We start from the raw sequence: 20574 nt of genomic DNA, 5'->3' as shown, positions 1-20574 counted from the left end.
AAATTATGTTATACAATATTTTTTGGGCCAGAATCAAATGATCTCCACTGGTCTCAAATGATATGTCTAGAGTCGAAGATTGAAAGTTATTAGTTAACAAGGTTTCATGTGAGAGGTCAAATATAAGATTTAGCCACTGTACAGAGGCAGTAGTCCATTCAAAATAAACATAGTATTTAATGTATTTTAGGCTTGTGACAAAACATTTAAAATAAAACAGGATCCAGGAAGGAGCCCTGAGGTACCCCACAGCTGATCTGTGCTCAAAATATGAAATCTGTAATCTGTTCAGAGTAGAGCATATAAAGGAATCAGGTAAGCTGAATCTATTTACTGAAGTGATGAGGTTAGTTGTGACCTGACAAACCCATTCAACATTTTAGTGATATATTAATGATGGCGTCGCCAACCAGTTTTTTGTTTATGGATAGATACGATAATGATAAAAAAGCATCAAGAATTCATACTTAAATGAGAACATAGTTCATTTTTCAATGCACTTCAAATTACCCAAATTAGCATTTTCAGATCCTCCAAGGTAAGGTTTTGGGAAATTAAACTATAATTAAGGTTAGCGAAAAGATTGTTATGGTAGAGAGTTATGGTATAGTTATGCACCTAACACAATCGGTTAAAGGAATGGCGAGACTGTTTAATTAACAGAAAACAATGTTGACTGTTAAAGGGAGAAGGGATGTGAGCTGGGGTCTAATGAGCTGGGGTTAAATGCATGTTTTCACTGTGTGATAAGACTCTTCTTCACACTGAACAAAAACATGCAGTAAGTTTTTTGAAACTGTTGGAACAAACAGCCAGTGCCGCCATATTTCTGGAGGCAACCGTATCATTAAAGATATTACAGCTTTTATCTTTAGCGAGGAGCATCTCATTCCATGTAAAATGCTGTTACCGTGCTGTGTAGAGAGGAAAATGTAAATTTATTTTGGGATTATTTAAGATAACAAATAGTAGAAATGTCCACATTTTCCTTATATTGACACTCCCATGACCAGTTCCAGGACTACAGCTGCCATTTTATCCCAACAACATCTTGGTGGACCCAGTCTGCTAAATTATTTGTTTAGATGTCAGTGCGCATAAAGTTTGGTATATTTCGTTGCATATTTGGAAAGGTCATGTATTCTGCTGCCTGATCTGCTCCTCTCATAGTAAGGCAGACTACATTCAGAAGAATAAAAACTAGAAGAAAAAGCTTGGAAGATGGTTAACTAAAGCTCTGTCACTCGTTGGCATAGCAACGAATTCTATTTTTCATAAAGCTCTGCTCTACATGTTGAAGAAATTCGAATATCAAAAAAAACACACACACACACACAAGCTTCAGTCATGGTGTATAGATCCAACGTTACCATGGATTGGTTCATCCGTAAGTATGATTCATGATATCATATGGATCAATAGATTGATTCATACACACACACACACATATACACACATATACATACACACGACCAAACAAACATCCATTCTTTCTCACACACAGATCAGATCTGTTTAGGTGGTGGTAACCATGCCAGTTACCATAGCAACCGGACAGCACGTTTCTCATTGTCAGGGCTCCGTACTTCAGCATACCAACACACACACACACACACACACACACACACACATACACACACACCCTGCGCATGCACACACACACACACACACACACACACACACACTCAAACACACACACGCAGACACAACTCCACAAATACCTACAATTATGTGTTTGACTGTGTCTTTCTGACTGTCTTTTATACACATTTAAATGCACACACAGCGCAGTAAAGGCATATAAATAGATTTCATGCCAACAGGTGGCAATACATTATAATTGTATTTCTCTCTCTCTCTCTCTCTCTCTCTCTCTCACACACACACACACACACACACTTCTCTCTGTCTCGCTGGCGTCTAATCCACAGGTACTTACTGCCAAAGCTCAATCAACAAATGAATAGTAAACACATCTGACAACATGGCACACATCCTCCTCTACCTCCTCCTTTTCTCTCCCTCCAATTCTATTCAAACAGATTTGATCCAACTGATAATGATCATTTTCCTACATTGCCAAAACAGATGTATATAGTGCAAAAACAAAAAAAATAAACCAAAAAATTGAATGAAATGAAAAAAAGCATAAAAATAATACAGGATTGTATTGAGTGCTTCTTACCTCGTCCCATTTAGTGAAGTTGCTTCCGTTCCTCAGCGTGTGAGAGACGGAGGGAGGCTGGAGTTTCAATGCATGGACCCCCGGCTGAGCACTCGCCATGGCTTCACACACATTAACACACACACACACACACACGCTCTCACACACACGCTCTCTCACACACACACACCACAAACTACAGATGCTCAGGCTCAGACACTGAGAGTCTGCATCTCTGTCATGTCCGAGCCCAAACTCCTCAGAAGTCAGGCAGAGATGCTCGGCTGCAGCAGCATCCTCTCCACCTCAGATTTTTCTCTATTTTGTCTGCACTTGTTTTGTCTTCTCTTCCCTTTATGTTCCTTTTTTTTAAAATTTCAGTCCCTCTTCTTCTCTCTCCTCTTACTATCTGCTCTGTCTCCTTCCTCTCTCCTCTCTTTTTCTTATCCCTCCCTCTTCTCTTCTTCCTCCCTCCCTCTCCTTGTCTCCCCCTCTCTCCTCTGTTGGTGCTGCATCTCACAGAGAGACAGACTGAAACAGATGCCTTTGTGGGAGACAGGATACATGTGTGTGTGTGTGTGTGTATATATATGTGTGTGTCCATGTGTGTGTGTGCGTGCGTGCACTGCCTCCACAAATTGACTCATCGGTGACATGCGCACAATGGCAGCTTCCCACAGATGGGGGAGGGATAAGAGAGGGAGAACAGGAGCGACGGAGAGAGAGAGAGAGAGGTAGAGAGAAAGAAAGACGAGAGTGGGAGAGATGGAGAGAAATCAAAAGAGAAGAAGAGAAAGAGAAGGTGTAGTGAGAGGGAAAGGGAAAGGGAGTGGGTGATTTAGTGCATGGTGAATCAAACCAAACTAGGATTACGGTCAAATGAGGCCAATTTTGAACACTAAATGGCCAAAAGTATGCGGACACACATGTGTGATTGTTTAATATGTCATTCCATTTGCAAAACTGGCATCAATCTGCTGCTATAACAGCCTTCAATCTTCTAGACAGGCTTTCCACAAGATGTTGGAACCTGGCTGCTTCTGGTCAGCATTAGCGGGGTCGGAGATTGATGTTGGTCTGGCTCTCAGTTGGTATGAAGTTATCATAAAGGACGGATGGGGTTAAGGTCAGTTCAGTTCCTCTACACCAAACTGGGAAAACCATTTCTCCACCTGGCTCTGTAAACAGAGTTAAACAGGAAATGACTTTCCCCAAACTATTTACTCAAAGTTATAAAATATCATTTTACGCTGTGACATTACAATTAACGTTAACATTAACTACAAAAGTACAAAAAAAGCATGTTACAAGGGTGTCCACATATTTTTGGCCATATAGTGTATTTAAAAATACATATTTTGGCATTAGATTTTTATGTTTACTAACGCTACTAATTATAACAGAGGAAGGAAGAGAGTGGGCGAGACAGTGGAGATTTAATAACTGAATATTGGAATGATGTTGTAAAAAAAATGAAACGGTGAAAGACAAACAGGCAGAAAGAAATGACAACGTGTCCCTAAATGAAAAAAAAGAAACTGGCAGTTTTGTTGTAAATAAGAGAACATGGTGTGTAATAATTCAGAGGAACAAGAGGCAAATAAAGACATTTAAGGATTACATTACAGGTAATGTATGTAATATCTGCCCCTGCTGTGGATTCAAACCGAGTCCTACTGTGTAAAACACTCTCAGTAAAACATGTCGTTAAGTGTTTGCAGAGCAGCACACGACATAAATACAAATAAAATGCTCATTAAATTGTATCGTTATCGATTTCACAGAGATGTCTGTGGAAAAAGGTTTCAAGATGACACATTTCTCTCTGATTGTGGAGATGCAACAAATGATTATTTACTATTTCCAGTTGAAGTGTTTCTTTGGTAGAAAATCAGATCTGATGAAAGCTTTTCACAAGGAGGTTTATCAATGAACCGACTAACAAAGACACTGTTTCTGATTGAAGCCAGACAAAGTGAAACTAGGTTGTAAAGAAATGATAAGACTTAAAATATTCAGTCAAAATGATGGAAAAATAAAATGTATACTTTGAAAATCACAATAAGCAGTCAAAATGATGAGATAGTAACCTACAAACTTGCTCGCTCATAATCTTGATTTAGCATTAGTATTGTTTTTGCTTTTTATAACATTTAATCTTGTTTTCCTGTTGAAAATGGGCTTCCATATTCTCCAAGATAAGAAGGAAATCTCAGAGACAGATCCAAAACCACAAATAAAACCAAACTCTGCATCGTTATGACTGGAGGTAAAGGAGAAATAATGTAATGTGAGTGAACTGCTGCTCTAATCTGACATCATTTTTCATTTAATGATTGATCATTATGTCAATAAAATTCCTAAAATTCACATCACATCTCCACAATTTTCTCAAACCCAGAGATATCAATTTACAATCAATTTACAGCAACATAAAACAGATTAAACATGCACATCCACATATTTGAATAGCTGGAACCAGAAAATCATTATCCTGTCTATCTAAATGGTTATCAGATTACCAAAACTGTTGTTGATTAACTTTAAATTAAAAAAGAGACTATTATAGAGAAAAAAAGGCTATTATAGAGAAAAACAATGATGCATACTGGAACAACAACAATGAAATGTAGTTCTCTTCTTTTTCATCCTTTCAAGTGTCATTAGTGTTTGAGCATAAAGACACGAAAAGACAACACTAACACACGTGGAAAACACTGATTCGTACACATCCAGACACAAGAAGATACAGGCATTCTCCTAGTGCCACAGCGTGACCTTTTAACCTTACGAACAGATATAGTACATTAGATTTTTGATATACACTCTTTCAAGGCCCACTTTACCATCCTGCAGCCTCCTACACACTCACACTTCACTGCATGAACAGACACGTGCAGAGACTAATGTTGCCATGATACTGTTGGTCAGATAGAGCCAAATTTATCAGCAAATATCCAAAATTAACATATTGTTTTTACACAAACTTGGCACAAAACCAGAAGACGGATACATCAAAAAGACAATGTTCATGATCAATGTTATCTGTCATCACCGGATCATAATTATGGACAATTATTAAAAGGAGATTTTGAATTTTCAGGGGAAAAAAAAAGGTGTAAATGCGGTTTAGTCCGGACAACACTCCAGGATAAGCTCTTTGCTTCGGTAAACACTGGGGAAGCGCTGAGCAATTTTACGGCTGTCAGCACAAAAGAGCAGTTAAGGTGCCGTGTGTTGCACCTCGGTGAGATGAGATGGAGGCATCGAGGAGCTCCCGCAGCAGGGGTGGGAGGTTTTGTCTCGGATGGAGTCAGTTCAGGATCTTCCTGCTGAATTTGCATACAGAAAGTCTGATGAACAGTGTAAACATACAATACCGTTGGTAGTTAAGTACTGCCTGCCAGACATTATCTGGTTTTATTCTCTATATCAGTAAATTAAGACTGAATATTTTGCGGGCAAAGTGTGAATTTTGTCTATAAGGACAAGCACCATGAGGGTTCAGACCGTCAGACGTTTGTACAGTAAATTAATCCTCAGTTTAATTATGTAATTAAGCCTTATCATTTGTAAATTTAACATAAAACATTTGTTATAAAGGAGCAGATTGCTTAGAACTTCTTTTCGGATGTGTACACAAAATTTGGTGTGTTTCTTGCTGCAAGATGACAGCTTTTCACAATCGCTAACGGTAAACAAGGATGTCCTGCAGCAAATATGGCTCAGAATATGTTTCTGGAAGGTGAGTCTCTCTATGGAAGTAATAGAAACAATACACAGTTAAACTACAGATTGCTGGATTTTTCTATAGTTTTTTCTTTTTTTTGTATATGAAACACAAAAGCTGAAAATAACAAGCCCAATATCATTTATTAAAAAAAGTGACATTGCAATTAGATGTTACAGAGTTTGGACAGCGGCACTTGCTGTAGTTGTGTTTCAATGTAACTGACAATTATAATCCATATGTGAGTGTATTTCCTTTAATTTTTATTTCCAAACATTTGCATTTGCTAACCGTCTAAAAAACAAGGTGTGTTTACAACCTGTATCATCATCTGACTGAATGTGTTGTTCACCCTGATAGACTCCATTCTAGTGATGTCACCAAATATCAGAGGTATCACAGCAGATTTTGCCAATCATCGTAACATATGATTGGCAAAACTACAAAATTAAGACCCAGACTGTTCAGCAGGTTTTTTTTTCGTCCTAAAAAACAGTTTTCTAACTGGTCGCACACTGTATTACTAACAGAAACCTTCTGACGGAAACACACACGCAAATGTTTCCACACATGCACACACACACGACTCAAGACACTCCTACTGCCCACACACTGGCACTCACACAGACAGAGGCACACACGTGCACACACACACAAACAAGCACATGCACTAACACACACACACACACACACACACACTTGCACACACCCCAATCTTCACCAGCAGATCTCCGTGTTGGGAGCTTATATAAGGGAGAGTGGGAGGCTGAGAGCTATTTCAGGACCAGAAAAAGACGTAAGTGTGCGTGTGTGTGTGTGTGTGTGTGGCTATAGTACCCATATGGGTTTGTATGTGTGTGTTGATGTGTGTAGGACTGCTGTAAGGACTATAAGGACTCTGATTCAGTGGGTTTCATAACCAGTCAAGTTTGAAGTGAAGTTTGGCTCAGAACCTCTGGCAGCTCAGAGAGTCTCTGTGCCTACGACGCGTTCAGTCACACCCCGGAGCTGCCGGTATTTAAAAGCAGCGATCCCACAGAGCTGCGTAGCAACTGGAAAGTGCCTACATGTTTACTTGTTGTAGCCTCAGACGTGTCAAGTGCACCCGGATGTTGTGGCAGCAGCATCCTTTCTCTCACAGCTCTGATAAGAGGCTTTCCAAAGCCTTCTTGTAATTGCAGCTTTCTCCTCAAAAAAAAAAAAAAAAAAAGCCCTCTGAATTTCCGGAAATCTCTGGGAAAGGTTTTAAAGGGTCTGTTCGCTACTTGATGTTGAAGAACTAATACTTACAAACCTGTCCACGGGGTTTACTGTGGGTCTTTCAGAGTAAAGGGGACACAGTCTCTTGAAAAATACATGATGCATTCTGAGTTTTTGTTCAGTGGTGTGAGCACCACAAACTGAATTTTATTCAGCTCCATCATATCGAGGTGCAGGTGTATGACTCCAAGCTGCATTAACCCAGAACAATCTGCATAAATATTCACATCCAGAAGGGTAAGAAAGAAGTCAAGAGATGGCGTTTGTTCCATCACATTTAGTCCAGACTGAAATCAATACTGGATAGATCGCCATATAATGTTGTACAGACATTCATGGTCCCCAGACGATGAATCCTAATGACTTTGGTGATCTGCTGTAAGACAGGATCAGGAAGAAGAGGCCAGAGACAGACTTTCAGGATCAGGATTGTCAATGACCACAACATCAAAGAGACATACCAACAAGTCCTCCAAATGAAATGACAAAATACATCGTCCACACACTCATAAGTGACACATTTTCTGATCTGACGTCACTATCAACAGGGCGACATTGTTCGTCTGTACCTTCCAAAACCCACTACAAATCCCTGTTTCAAACACACAATTGTTTTCTGAGTTGTTGATGGTGTGGTTAAGGTTTAGGGTTCGGTACATCTTGGTTAGGGTTGAAGAACAACAGCGGTCATGGTTCAAAGACACAAATGTTGACTGTCAGTAAGAAACAGGAAATGAAAAGCAGTCGCCCATCTGAAAGTCAGAGATGTTATTGACCCATCCATCCATCACGACCTCCTCCCTCCGCTGACTTTGTTGCTCTATAATTACATCACAATACTTCCTCTTTTTAATCCCGACAGACAAGAGGCATAACTCCGATGACGACTTTCCAACTTGAGCATAAGCATATGTTGTTTTGGGGTAAAAAAACAAAAAAACAAACGTGGAAGGAACCGGAAATCCTGCACATTGTTGGCCACTTGTTCTATTATTTGCAACGTTTTTGTCAGAAGACCTTCATTAGGTAAGATCAAGACCAGGAGCCTTGATGAAAGTCTTCTAGAGCTGCAACTATTAGTTGATCGACTGAAAATCAATCAACAACTGTTTTGATAATCGATGAATACTTTTTGAGTCATTTTCTTAAGAAAAAATACCCAAATTTTCTTGTGCCAGTTTCTCAAATGTGAATATTTTCTGGTTAATTTAGTCCTTCATTATAGTAAACTAATATCTTTGGGTTGTTGACTGTTGGACGGGACAAAAACAACATTTTGGGAAACGGTCATCAACATTTTTCACCCTTTTCTGACATTTTATAGACCAAAGGACTAATTATCAATGAATTGGGAAAATCACCAGATTAATCTATCACAGTCTTCCAAATAAACGTACAAAAATAGGTGAGTACAAGTGAAAGACAGTGTGGGAGATTTCTGGCTCCTTTTAAAAAGCCAGACAGAGAGTTGGAAGTGGGAAACATCTAAGACAGAGGTAGCGCTGTGAAAGTGCAGACTTCCTGATCGGCTGGTTCGAGCATCCGTGCCCACCGTTTCACACTCGTCTTCTTGTTTTATGCTCGGCGAGATAAACCGGATGACGAAGACGCTGTCGAGCAGAGCTATGCTTTCTTTAGCTCTGGACGAGAGACAGGATTCTCACACTTGATACAGGACTGACTGAAACAGTGAACTGTAGCCAGAGGGCCGTGCTGACACGAGTATACAGATCCAAAGTTTGTCCTTGTTAGTGTGATTCAGCCTGTCTGTGGTTTTGTGGAGAGCTGGTCTGTGAAGTGTGAAGACACACTCAGCTGCTCTCGCCTCCATCACTAAATCATCTGTATCACTGTTACACTCTTGTTCTTGCAGCTTTGAAAAGCTAGCCTCATTTTCTCAAAAGAAGGGATGGTCTCTTGAGATCTAAATCTTTTTTTTTTTTTTTTCAAGTGTGTCTTGTCAAACATGGCAGCACAATTTTGTTACAGAATACCAACACAGAAATGTTTTGAACATGCAGAGTTTTGGCCAAAATAACAGTTTCCACTCTGTTGTGACAAAGAACACATGCAATTTGCCTGCAGCATTGCACTAGTCAATAAACCATGTTGGACCATATTGACTGACACCAAAATCCTTAGATGGAAGAGGCCCATGGTTGATATTTTGCACAGATACTCAATGCCTTTAATTATGAACATTATCAGGACAAGCAAGCAAACAGTGACTCTTTGTCTCACTCGTAAAAGAATTGTCTTCCTGTCAAGGTGAAACAGTCTCCAAACTAAGGTTCAAACCATAATTCTGAACACATAAATTTAAGGTTTATTTACACGTAATTGGAGATATTGTGTATCTCTCACTTGAACATTACTGCCTATCCTCAGATTCAACAAAAACTCTGAATCAAAAGCGTTAAAAACTAAGATTTAGTTGTTGTCTACTGTAAATCGCTGTATTTGGTATTTAATATGTTAAATGTGCTGAGAAAATATCTTGCTGCAACTTTTCACACATCTTAATACTGCTGATGGAATATACTGTATGACTAAATCCAATATTCAGTATTTATCTAATATACATAAGTTTAACATTTCAGTAGATTTAATAGTATGACATGATGTGCTGTAGTGTGTCTGTAATCCTGGTCTGAGCTGTGACTTACACATAATGGACCAGCAGATAAAAATCTATGAATTTTACATTTAATCTATTTAAACTCCAAGAGGCGAGTGGAAGTTATTTGCTGAGATGAGAACATTGCTTCTATTTCAACAGGAGCAAAGAAGATGATTATGCGAACAGGATTTCAAATGACTATGATGCCTACTATGATTTCATAACACGGAAGAATTTCTTAAGGATGACTGATGGCTTCACAAAGTGGCCAGAAGAGCTAAAACCCAAGTTTGAAACATTTTATTCGATTCAATTTTCAATTGAATTTTATTTAAAGTGCAGAATCCAACACACTTTACAGTTAAAAAGAACAACATACAGCAATCAATTAACAATAATAACAATTAAAAGTGGAACAACCACATTAAAAACATCAATGTTAAACAGATGTTAAAGGGAGATGGGCCTGACAAGTTGTAGTGAATGCACCTAACAGTTATGAAGGACAACATACAGTAATCAATGTACAATAATAAAAAAATGAATCAACCACATTAAAAACATCAATGTTAAATAGATGTTAAAAGGTGATTGGCCCGGATGTAATGTAGTGAATAAAGGTTTTCAGTCTCGATTTAAGGATTTCTACTGAACGGGCTTCTTTAACATGTAATGGAAGGCCGTTCCAGAGATACGTTAAATGAAGGAACGACCGGGAGACCAGCATCGAGAGAGCGCAGAGGGCGTGCTGGTGTATATGGAGTAATTAGCTCTGATAGGTAAGGTGGTGCAAGTCCATGCAAACACCTCCTAAAGTTCTACAGTAACGAGGGCTGGACTATACTGACCATACTGTGCTCTCATACGCAAGATTGAGTACATGAGAGATGTTTTTCAGCTTCAATTTATACATCAGTTCTTTATAGTTTACTGACAGTGAATCAAAAGTATACAAATAAAAACTGATGTTTGTCACCGATGATCACGTGTAGCTTGATAAAGTACAGGATCACGACTGGGAGCTTGGAAAGAACAGAGAGGTTTGATTTGTTTTAAGCTTTTATGTCTGAGGCACTACTAATTAAAAAGTTTTTTTTTTCCACAAACACTTCATGAAAAGCCTGTGGGGCATCGCCTAGTACCTCCAAATTATACACTTCCAATTTCAGTTATCAAATATGGACTTAAGTTTCTATCCTCTGAAGAAAAAAAAAAGCACCAGAACTTCTGTAAACAGTCATTTAATGAGCGTAGGTATCAATTTGTTCCCAGTGATGGATATCTCATTTTAGAATGAGACTCTTTAAATTATTCAGTGAAGAGATAATGATCAGACATCCCACACGAGGCCACAAAAACAACTCGCGCAAGCCTGGCAGTCATCGGCACACTGTGGGTAATGAAACAGCATCACCCGAGCGGTGCTGGAAATTGCAGGGAAAAAAAGTGGAAGAGTTGAAAAGGTTACGCGGCAACGTTTTCCCTCATCATTCTAGTTTCCTCAAGGGTAAAATAAAAAGCGGAGTCTGATACAACCACCAAAGGATTTCAGCAAAAAAAAAAAAGGTCCAGAAGTAGCTAGTCTACTCTCCGAGCCTCTAAATAACCTGAAGATTATTGTGTTTATTGATCCTGAGACTAGAAAGACTTGAAAGGAGCGTCGCCGCATCTGTGCTTCTTTTAATAATCCTAACAGTACAAAGGGAAATGAGCAGGATTCAGATAAGATCGCTCCACCTGAGTAACCGTATAGAGTTGTGCTCAATCGACAATAGTTACTCAGTTTAAGTTATGTATTAAAACACAAACTTCTCCTGGTTTCAGCTTCTCAAGTGTGTCAATTTGAAGACATGACCTTGCACTCTATATCAGGGACAGGTTGATGTCACTGAGCACATGTTCTATATTTTCTGAGGATTCATTGAAACAAATTAATGACAGATTAGTCAATAATAGAGGTGACACTAATGATATTTTCATCTGCCAGTTTATTTTAAATTAATTTTGTCTTCAAAATGTCAGAAAATGAAAAAAATTACCATCAGTTTCAAGGTGACTTCTTAAAGGTGCAGTGTTTAGAATTTAGTGGCATCTAGCGGGACAAAATATGTTTTAATTAGTGTATAATCACCTGAAAATAAGAATCATTGTGTTTTTATTACCTTAGAATGAGCCCTTTGTATCTACATAGGGAGCAGGTCATCTTCCATGGAGCCTGCCATGTTGCACCGCCATGTTTCTACAGGAGCCCAGAAGGGACAAACTTAACACCGACTCTAGAGAGGGCTATTTGCATGTTTTGCAGCCACCGTAGTTGGTTGCAATCTGCAACCTCACCGCTAGATGCCACTAAATATTTCACACTGGTCCTTTAAAAAATGTCTCCTTTTGTGACTAACAGTCCAAAAGCCAAAATTTTATAATATAAAACAAAGAAAAGCAGCAAATTTCAGAAATTGGACCAAGCAATTTTTCCCCAATTTTGCTTGAAAAAGTGACTAATGAGTAACTACAATTTGATGAGTCAGGACCACCATCTGGACCACCTGGACCAGGATCAAGATGATCCTGTGCAGAACTGGTGGAATATGAGATCATTTTTATCCTCATTGTTTTCTATCTTCTGACCTGTTCGTTCTGATGATTATCACATGGATAAATATTCGTTGTATCTCATAAGATTAAACGTTACTTTTTTCCCTAAGAAAAAAAAACAGCCCTTCATCCAAAACACACACACACAAACACACAAACACACACAGTCTTAGGTCACTTTTGGGGACATTACATAGATTTACATTAATTTCCAGTGACCCCAAAATAAGCTTTTTCCCAATTGTTAACTGGTCTTTAGTCTGAAATTTATCCCTGAAAGAAGCCTATATCAGACCCACACACACACACACACGCACACACATGACATCAAAGCAAATTTTCTTTTTTAATCAATAAATCATTGGTTTACAAAACTGACAATCATGTGACGATGATTAGGATGACATTGCAACATCTTGATTGAAAAACTAAGAAAAAATAGAAGCTCTTGCCAGATCAGTTGATATATACTTGACGTGAGTATGTGTGTGTGTGTGTGTGTGTGTGTGTGTGTGAGTGTGTGTGTGTGTGTGTGTGTGTGTGTGGATAGTTTGTGTTTGCCGTTTCCATCTCCGTACATGTGTCTCTATTTCAGTCCAGTGGCAGAGCTGCTGTTAGGCGTTTCTGTAGTGTTGCAGTAAACCATCTGCGACCTCGGTTGGTTTCCGTGCATCATTGCCATGGCGACTCATAAATGGTTGTCACAGCTGCTTGGTTTCAGTCCTCCCGGCGATCGTCCACCTGTCCCGTCCGGCTTTTGCCACGGCTGATCAGTGTCTCTGCGGCGACATTTCGCTGCTTTTGTTCTTGCTTTCTGGGTGTTTCCTGGTGTGGTTGTCATGGTGATCTGGTGTTCAGCACCTGCACAGTCTTGCGGCCGTAGTGCCAGTAGCTATAACCCGACACTGCTGTTGTCACTGCTGTAACATACCTGCAATACAATATAATACATATTATAAATCACAAAACAGTTTTATTCAAACTATTTTATTAAAAATTTTTTTGCAGTGCACCGTGTTATTATTGTGTTGTGTTAGGAGCAATCAATCATTCTCCAGTAGTTAGTTATAATTATTTTTTCATTTTCTGATAGATTTAAAAAAATATTTATTAAATTTACATTTAAATTGTGCTGTTAAATTGCGTTTAAAATGTGTAGAATTTGAAAATGTGTGACTTTTGCACCCTGCAGTGGTAGAAAAATGTATAAAATGTAAAAATTAGGTTTAATTTATTTAAGAATTAATTTATGATTTAGTATACAAATTAGTATACAAATAATATTAATGGGTACATTTAATGATAATTGTATTACTTTGTCACTACTTGTTTATTTTCAATTGCATACTTTAAATGCAAGTTTTTATAAATATATAAATTTGACGCAATCATTTATAATTAAGGACTGGAAAAAAGGCTTATGATGTCAAATCAATCATTCTCCAGTAGTTATAGTTCATTTTCTGATTTAAAAAACTATTTATTAAATTTGCATTTACATTGTGCTTTAGATTTTACATGTAGAATTTGAGAATATGTGACTTTTGCACCCTTCAGTGGTAAAAAAAAACCCCAAACCCCCCAAATTTTACGTCTTTTTAAAAATTGGGTTTAACTTATCTGTAATTTAAGAAATAGAATACAAATAATATTAATTGGTACATTTAATGACAATTGTATTACTTTGTCACTATTTGTTTATTTTCATCTGCATAATTTAAATGGAAGTTTTTATAAATATATAAATTTGACACAATCATTTATTATTAAGGACTGGAAAAAGGCTGTAATTATTACAATGTCAAACATAGATTTCATATGTATAAATGTGTGACAATCCTGATTGTGAGGATTATGAAAATTAAGCGTAAATGTACGACAACCAGACAAAGAACAATTCCAGCCGTGTCAGTCGGTTCAACAGTCTGCTCAAGTACATTTGCATGAAAATGTAGGTTACTATGACAATAAAATGTTTGTCCTGAGTCTGATGTTTTACTCCAGCACCAGTCAGAGTTGTAGAATGAAATGAGTCAGAACACTTAACCTGAACGAGCCGCTGGAACAAACCGTATTTATGTGCTTGACATTGATGAAACCATTTGCGTTTAGAAACCCTTTGTAGGATAAACATTTTTTTTTCTTGTTATAACCACTGCGCTGCTGGGAACCAAAGTAACATTATGGATATTAGGATCAAGAGGATGAGGCCGGTGAGTGTGTATAATGTAATGTACATGTAATATACTGAATGTGTGTTTACCATAAACACTGCAGCAGGACACTGTCTGAAAACTGGAAAACCGGAGCTGCCAGAGAAGCTGCGACCAGAAGGAGCTGGATGGCTGTGTTCACCTAAACAAATAAATACAAATTACACACAGAATCACACTCATTTGTCTGCATATGTAACAAATAAAAATTAGCTCGTTATTTTTGGGTGACCATATGACAAGAGTTGTGGCTGGTTCACAGATTAAAACAGCTGTTTTTGGCAGCTATAAAACTGCTCCTGTCAGCCAACATTTTCCCCAAAACTGTATCAAAATAAGTTAGGAAGATTTTTTAGCGAACCCAACACTGAACACTTTGGGCACTCTGATCCGTAGTCTGTTAGTTTTTGCCCAACAGACGTCTGCTGCAGACTTTCCTCTCTTGTGGATTGAAAGCAATGAATTTTTTGGATGATCATTTCCACCAGCACTTTCAAATCTGTGGGTTTGGGCTATTTCCTGGCTAAAGCGCTTGTAATAATTACATGCTCAGCAATAATCAGTTTACTGGGAGTGATCAAACTGTGAATTTGATTATGATATTTGCATAGTTTGAAATGCTTTCAGTTCTGCAGGAACCTGTGTTGTACAGATGTTTTTTTTTTCCAATTATCAGTCTTCCACCTGCAAAATGATGCTGGAAAAGATGTCGGTCTGATACTGACTCAAATAGCTGGATCTGGTATCTGATGCCGTTATTTTAATAAATAACAATTCAGTAAATTTATATCTATGTATTTGTTTTGCTTTACAAAGTTAGGAAAGCAAAGTTTAAGTCAAGCCTGATGTTGCCTTACATGTAAAAGAATGATTACAGTCTCTTCCACAGCTTACATACATACAGCTTCTTAATTAAACACCGGCACTGGATCGGTACTCGGTATCAGCTGATACCCAAAGCCCAGGTATCAGTATCGGGACTGAAAAAGTCGGATCGGTGCATCCCTAGTTGTAAAGGTGTAAAAACTAAAACTAAAACAAAAAAAAAACCTCAGTATATCCTGTGTATGTGAGGCTGCATTCTTTCTAAATCTTTACTTTAATACAACAGTGAACAAAATGTTCAAAGTCCAGAGTAGAGTGAGAGTGGGCGGTTTGTGTCTCACCTTGCTGAAGAGTGTGGGTTTGAGCTGTGCTGTGGTGTAGCAGGGGTTAAAAAACTTACTAAGGGTCACCTGCAGAAAAAAAAAAAGAGGAAAAGATTGTAAAGTACCTTTATTTGCCTTCCTGAATTATAACGGTCATGGTAATCCAGATAAAACTTTTTTTTTATCTCTGGCAGGTTTGTACCTAATACCCTTAAGTGTTAAAATTCTATTAAATAAACAAAAATACTTGTGCTTGTAGAGTGAAATGAATGAAATGTGTCTCACCGGTGGAGGTACAGTCTTATATCTGACCCAGAAGACAGCAGCTATCAAACCAATGTCTCTGAAAATCACTAAAGCTGTCAGTGGAGCTACAACAGAAGAAGAAAAAAAAAATGTAATTATGTTGTAATATTGTGTAATCATCACTAGAGCAGAGTTGCAAAGTGTGAGGAGCTATTTTAGGCGCCTCTGGTTCCAGAAGTAAAAGTTTATTTGTCCCACAGACGACATTACGTGAGTCCCAGTTTGAGCTCTTCTACAGTTCAACATGAAACTCTCCCAGTTCAATCATCCGTACAAAAGATGAACAACTGTGAAACTGTGAAATATCTGATATAAAGTTGAAGGTACACATAAAAAAATTGGGGTAAAAGTTAACTACGACTCACAAGGTGCTTTTTGGCAAGAAACAGCCAATCACAGAGCTTAATGCTGCTTTACAATCAAATTCACTTTTAATCTCTGGGTCATTTTAAAGTGAATTTAGCAACTATGGTGCCGCGTTTTTGTTCACAACTTCAACAACAAGGTGTTTTGAATTCATCACTGCTCTGATTCACACCTCTGACTGGCTTCTTCTCCATAGCGATGGCAGCAGAGGCTCATGGGTACTGTAGTACTTTTAGCCTTCTGCAAAGCCAAAATCACAGACAAAACGTGCTCTCTCAGGAACGAAGATGAAATACTTTAAACTGGTGGTCAAAATATAAACCTAGAAGAATGTTACATTATCTGGGAGAGTCCTCCTCGAGACTTTGTAGATTAAATAATATTGAGGATATAATTTAAAGAAAAATGTATGAAATGCAATGAAATGTGATTACAGAATGAGGAAAGACACCTCTGGAACCAGCAGCCTCTTCCACTTCACAACTCTACTGTAACATAAAATACAAAAACAAGGAAAAACAAAAAGAATTGCAGCAATGATCGTTTTGTTTTTTTAAACACTGAAATTAGAGTTTATGAGAAAAGAGAAAACACACACACACACAATCTTCTACCTGGTATAATTTCAGCATAGGTGAGGCTGACATATAAAATACTGATGAGAATTTTATCAGCCAGTGGGTCGAGAGCGCTGCCCAGTGCAGATTTCTGAGTGGGCCACGTTCTGGCGATGTAACCATCCAACTGAGTTTGACAGAAAGACAGACAGACAGAGAGGAAGAGAAACTGTTTTTTAAAAAGTCTGAAAAGTAAATGTGGCAAACTTCAAGTTTTAATATAGGTGACTGCACTGAAATACAGGCCAATAATAACCCATCATAATAACAATAATAACCTATCAGACATTAATCTTCTTGGGGTCAAGGTCACTTTATGCTTAATCATCACGTAATGTGAGAAGAGCAGAACTGGTCATCTAAGGTGAGTTTTCAGGGTCATTATGGAGCCTTTTGTTAATCATTTTGTAGGCCGACTTGTAATATGTCTGGTTGAATGAGCCGATTTGTCGCTTTAACTAATGTCAAAACAAAAATTAACGTTGAGCAGAGACAGACTAGTACTAAATCATATTTCTAAAAAAAATATCTTAATGTGGGTATTGTGTTTCTATAGAATATCAACGTGAAATCAAACATTGTAAACATAAACTGTTAATGGGAGTATAATGGGACCAATCAATATGTCTAATCTGTGTACGAGGTCTGCAGACTGGCTACGCAATGAGTATTTTAGTGAAAGTGTGTATCTGCATTATTACCAAGTCAGTAGCTCCTGCCAGGGTAAACAGAGCCAGACTGAGGTGAAAGTGCTGCTGGATGATCAGGTGACCCAGCAGCGGAGCCAGCGAAATCCGACACACGCACAACAGGTTGGGGATTGTCCACGGGTTCTCGTACTGCGGACAAAAACAGATTAGATACATGTGTTATACTTCACAGAATGACAGAGACGCACAATAGCATCAACCTGAACCCATTTCAGCAACATGTCTCCATTAATCAACAGAGACTGATGTGACTAATATCAGTTGTATCGACCTACTTTTCAAGGCGGTGCTTCTGATTAGAGTAATTAATAGAAGGAACGTAGAGGCTGAAATTTTCAGTTTCGCAAATAAAATTAAAAATGAAATGAACACAGCTTCAGGGATGTGCCGACTATGATTATCATAGGTAAAAATACATGATAAACAGTATTATCATGATAATACTATTTCCTGAAGTCTTGTTAATACTGAAGTTTACTTAAATGGCTTCACAATGATTGCCTTGGATTTTATTCACTTGATATTTGTCTGTGTGCTTTGTTGGACTCTGCATAAGAAATAACATAAAAAACTCTGTGAAGAAAAGTAGGTTGTTCAAAGTTTAAGGAAAGTTGTCTGGAAATGACTTTAAATGCAGCTCAGTGTCTCATATTTTGGAAATTCATTAATTTTTCCTGATGAAATTGATTGATTGATTCCTGGGGTGCAAGAACTTTGTAGTAAGTGTTTTATGTTGGGTGTGAACTGTTCAATAATTTATTAAAAGGCAAAGAAACACACAGATTATAATAATGGTTATACTAGGGTCTTACTTTTGGTTATACTAAGCAGTCTGTCATTTTTTAAAATGCTGTACAGAATGAATTTGAGGCACTTGAGTCTTCACTAATCACTTAATTTAATACATTTAAGAGGAAACTTGTTTCACTCTACTACATTTAATTCAAAGCTGCACTATACTATATACTAGATTTGACCTATTTTACACACAACCAATAATCAGTTTGACATATCATTGATTAAACTACCAAACATATATGTAAGGCTGCAACTAATCAATATTTACATCATCGATTAAACTGCTTTCTTTTTTGGTTCATGTTTAGTCTATAAAACAAACAGACTCATTGATGATTGCCTGCTGGAACTGTTTGGTTGGTCTGAAAATCTGAACCATCCAAAAAATGTTTTCACACCAGTAACGAACCAAACCATGGTTCAGTTTGATCCGGACTGAGACCGCCTCTTTTTGTTGGACCAAGGTTCAGCTGTTTGGTCCGGGAGAAGTTTCACACCTGTAAGTTTGGTTTGAATCAAACTGAAAAGTTTGAAAGTCTGAACAAACAACCCGGTCTACCTCTGGCTGTGGCTCAGGAGGTAGAGCGGGTCGTCCACTAATTGGAAGATCAGTGGTTCGATGCCCGGCTCCTCCAGTCCGCATGTCAAACTGTCCTTTGGCAAGATACTGAACCCCAAACTGCTCCCAAAGGCTGTGGTAGTGAATTATTAGATTCTCCGCCTGATGACACTTGACACCTCGCACGGCAGCGTCTGCCATTAGTGAATGTGGCCTGTAGTGCAAAGTGCTTCCTAAAGCTCAACATGACGTCCTTAAACATGCATTTTAGTTCCATCTATAGACTAAAGCCCCAAAACTACTCAGTTTACTGTCATATAAGATGAAGAGAAGCAGCAAATGTTCACATTTAAGAAGCTCTAATCAGTTGAAAATTGAAAATTATTTAAAACTAAAATTAAATTAGTATTCTGATTAAGGTCAAGCCTGACACATTACTATATTATAATTATATTTACATGGTGATGCTTCGATATAAACAATCCACCGATATATTGTAATAAACTACTGCACACTGCATATAAGGCCTACTGTTTACTCCATTTCACTTCACCCTCCTCTCTTCAATTGAAACCTGGAGCAGCTCTTCAAACCCAGAATATATAGGCAATAAACCTGGTTCTGGTTCTGATGTCATATATAAATAATAATCAGTCAGAGGGACCAAACCAGTACTTTTATACTAACTATATATATATATTAACTACATTTTGCTGCTAATACTTATGTACCTCTACTTAAATAGGATTACTCATACAGGACTTTTAGACTAATAGAGTATTTTGGTATCTTGTAGCTCGGCACTCACCAGCTCTTTGAACTTGAACAGTCCTTGTCCCGGTACCGGGGCGGCTTCAGCCCGGTCCGCCGCAGGTGGGCTGACCGGCGTCTCCTCATGCTTTCCGCTGCAAAGCCCTCGAGCTCCTGATGACAACAGGGACCGGAAACTAGCCGCTGACGACCTCTCGTGACCTCCCCGGTACAGTAGTGTGGTTCCGTGCGCGTGCCACGGTGTCGGTTTGACCTGCTGGAGAATCCCGGGCCAGCACGCGACCCGGCTGTCCGTCCCTCTAAGCCCTGATATCCACGAGCCGGTCACCGGCGGCTGTATGGACCTCGGCCCCCCGGTGACAGGTGTGTGTCTGTGCCGCCATGACGCACCCTCGAGCCAACACGCACCCGCACACCGCGCGGACACAAACCAGCGAACATCCCTCCGAAAACACATCATCATAACGCTCACGAGCCTCCCGTTACCGACCTGCTGGCCTCGTGCCTCATGTCCCCGTTGTCATATTGGTGAAATTTCAGGTTTCTGACGGTCAGAGCCGACGGAGTCACAGCGCGAGCTTGCAGGCTGCCATGATGCCGTAAACAAATACGGCAGGTCGTAAAGTGCCGGTGACACATTCACTAACATTTTGTAAATAGATGATTTGGAGATTAAGATAAATCGCATATTTAATAGCAAAAGCAAGAGAAAGAGAT

The 20574-nt window shown here is 38.6% G+C and overlaps 2 protein-coding genes across 2 annotated transcripts in view; both read right to left on the bottom strand.

The window, feature by feature from the left end:
• LOC122997565 (1-phosphatidylinositol 4,5-bisphosphate phosphodiesterase beta-1) overlaps nt 1-2507 on the bottom strand; it is a 29097-nt gene extending 26590 nt beyond the window's left edge. Inside the window, exon 1 of the mRNA XM_044373786.1 lies at nt 2186-2507. Coding sequence (XP_044229721.1) covers nt 2186-2284 — 99 coding nt within the window. The 5' untranslated portion in view covers nt 2285-2507. The remainder of the gene's footprint in view (nt 1-2185) is intronic.
• A 10189-nt stretch (nt 2508-12696) lies between these two features.
• Nucleotides 12697-20482, bottom strand: crls1 (cardiolipin synthase 1). Its single transcript, XM_044372792.1, has 7 exons — nt 19895-20482; nt 17721-17858; nt 17017-17146; nt 16016-16101; nt 15749-15817; nt 14633-14724; nt 12697-13300 (listed from the first exon to the last, which is right to left on the bottom strand). The coding sequence occupies exons 1-7, from the start codon at nt 20318-20320 to the stop codon at nt 13207-13209; spliced, it is 1035 nt and encodes a 344-aa protein (XP_044228727.1). The 5' UTR covers nt 20321-20482; the 3' UTR covers nt 12697-13206.
• Between the last annotated feature and the right edge of the window lie 92 nt (nt 20483-20574).

The sequence above is a fragment of the Thunnus albacares genome, chromosome 14, assembly GCF_914725855.1.
Source record: "Thunnus albacares chromosome 14, fThuAlb1.1, whole genome shotgun sequence".
Classification (NCBI taxonomy): domain Eukaryota; kingdom Metazoa; phylum Chordata; class Actinopteri; order Scombriformes; family Scombridae; genus Thunnus; species Thunnus albacares.
Note: the sequence above shows the minus strand (reverse complement) of the source record. Positions and strands in the feature narration are given on the sequence as shown.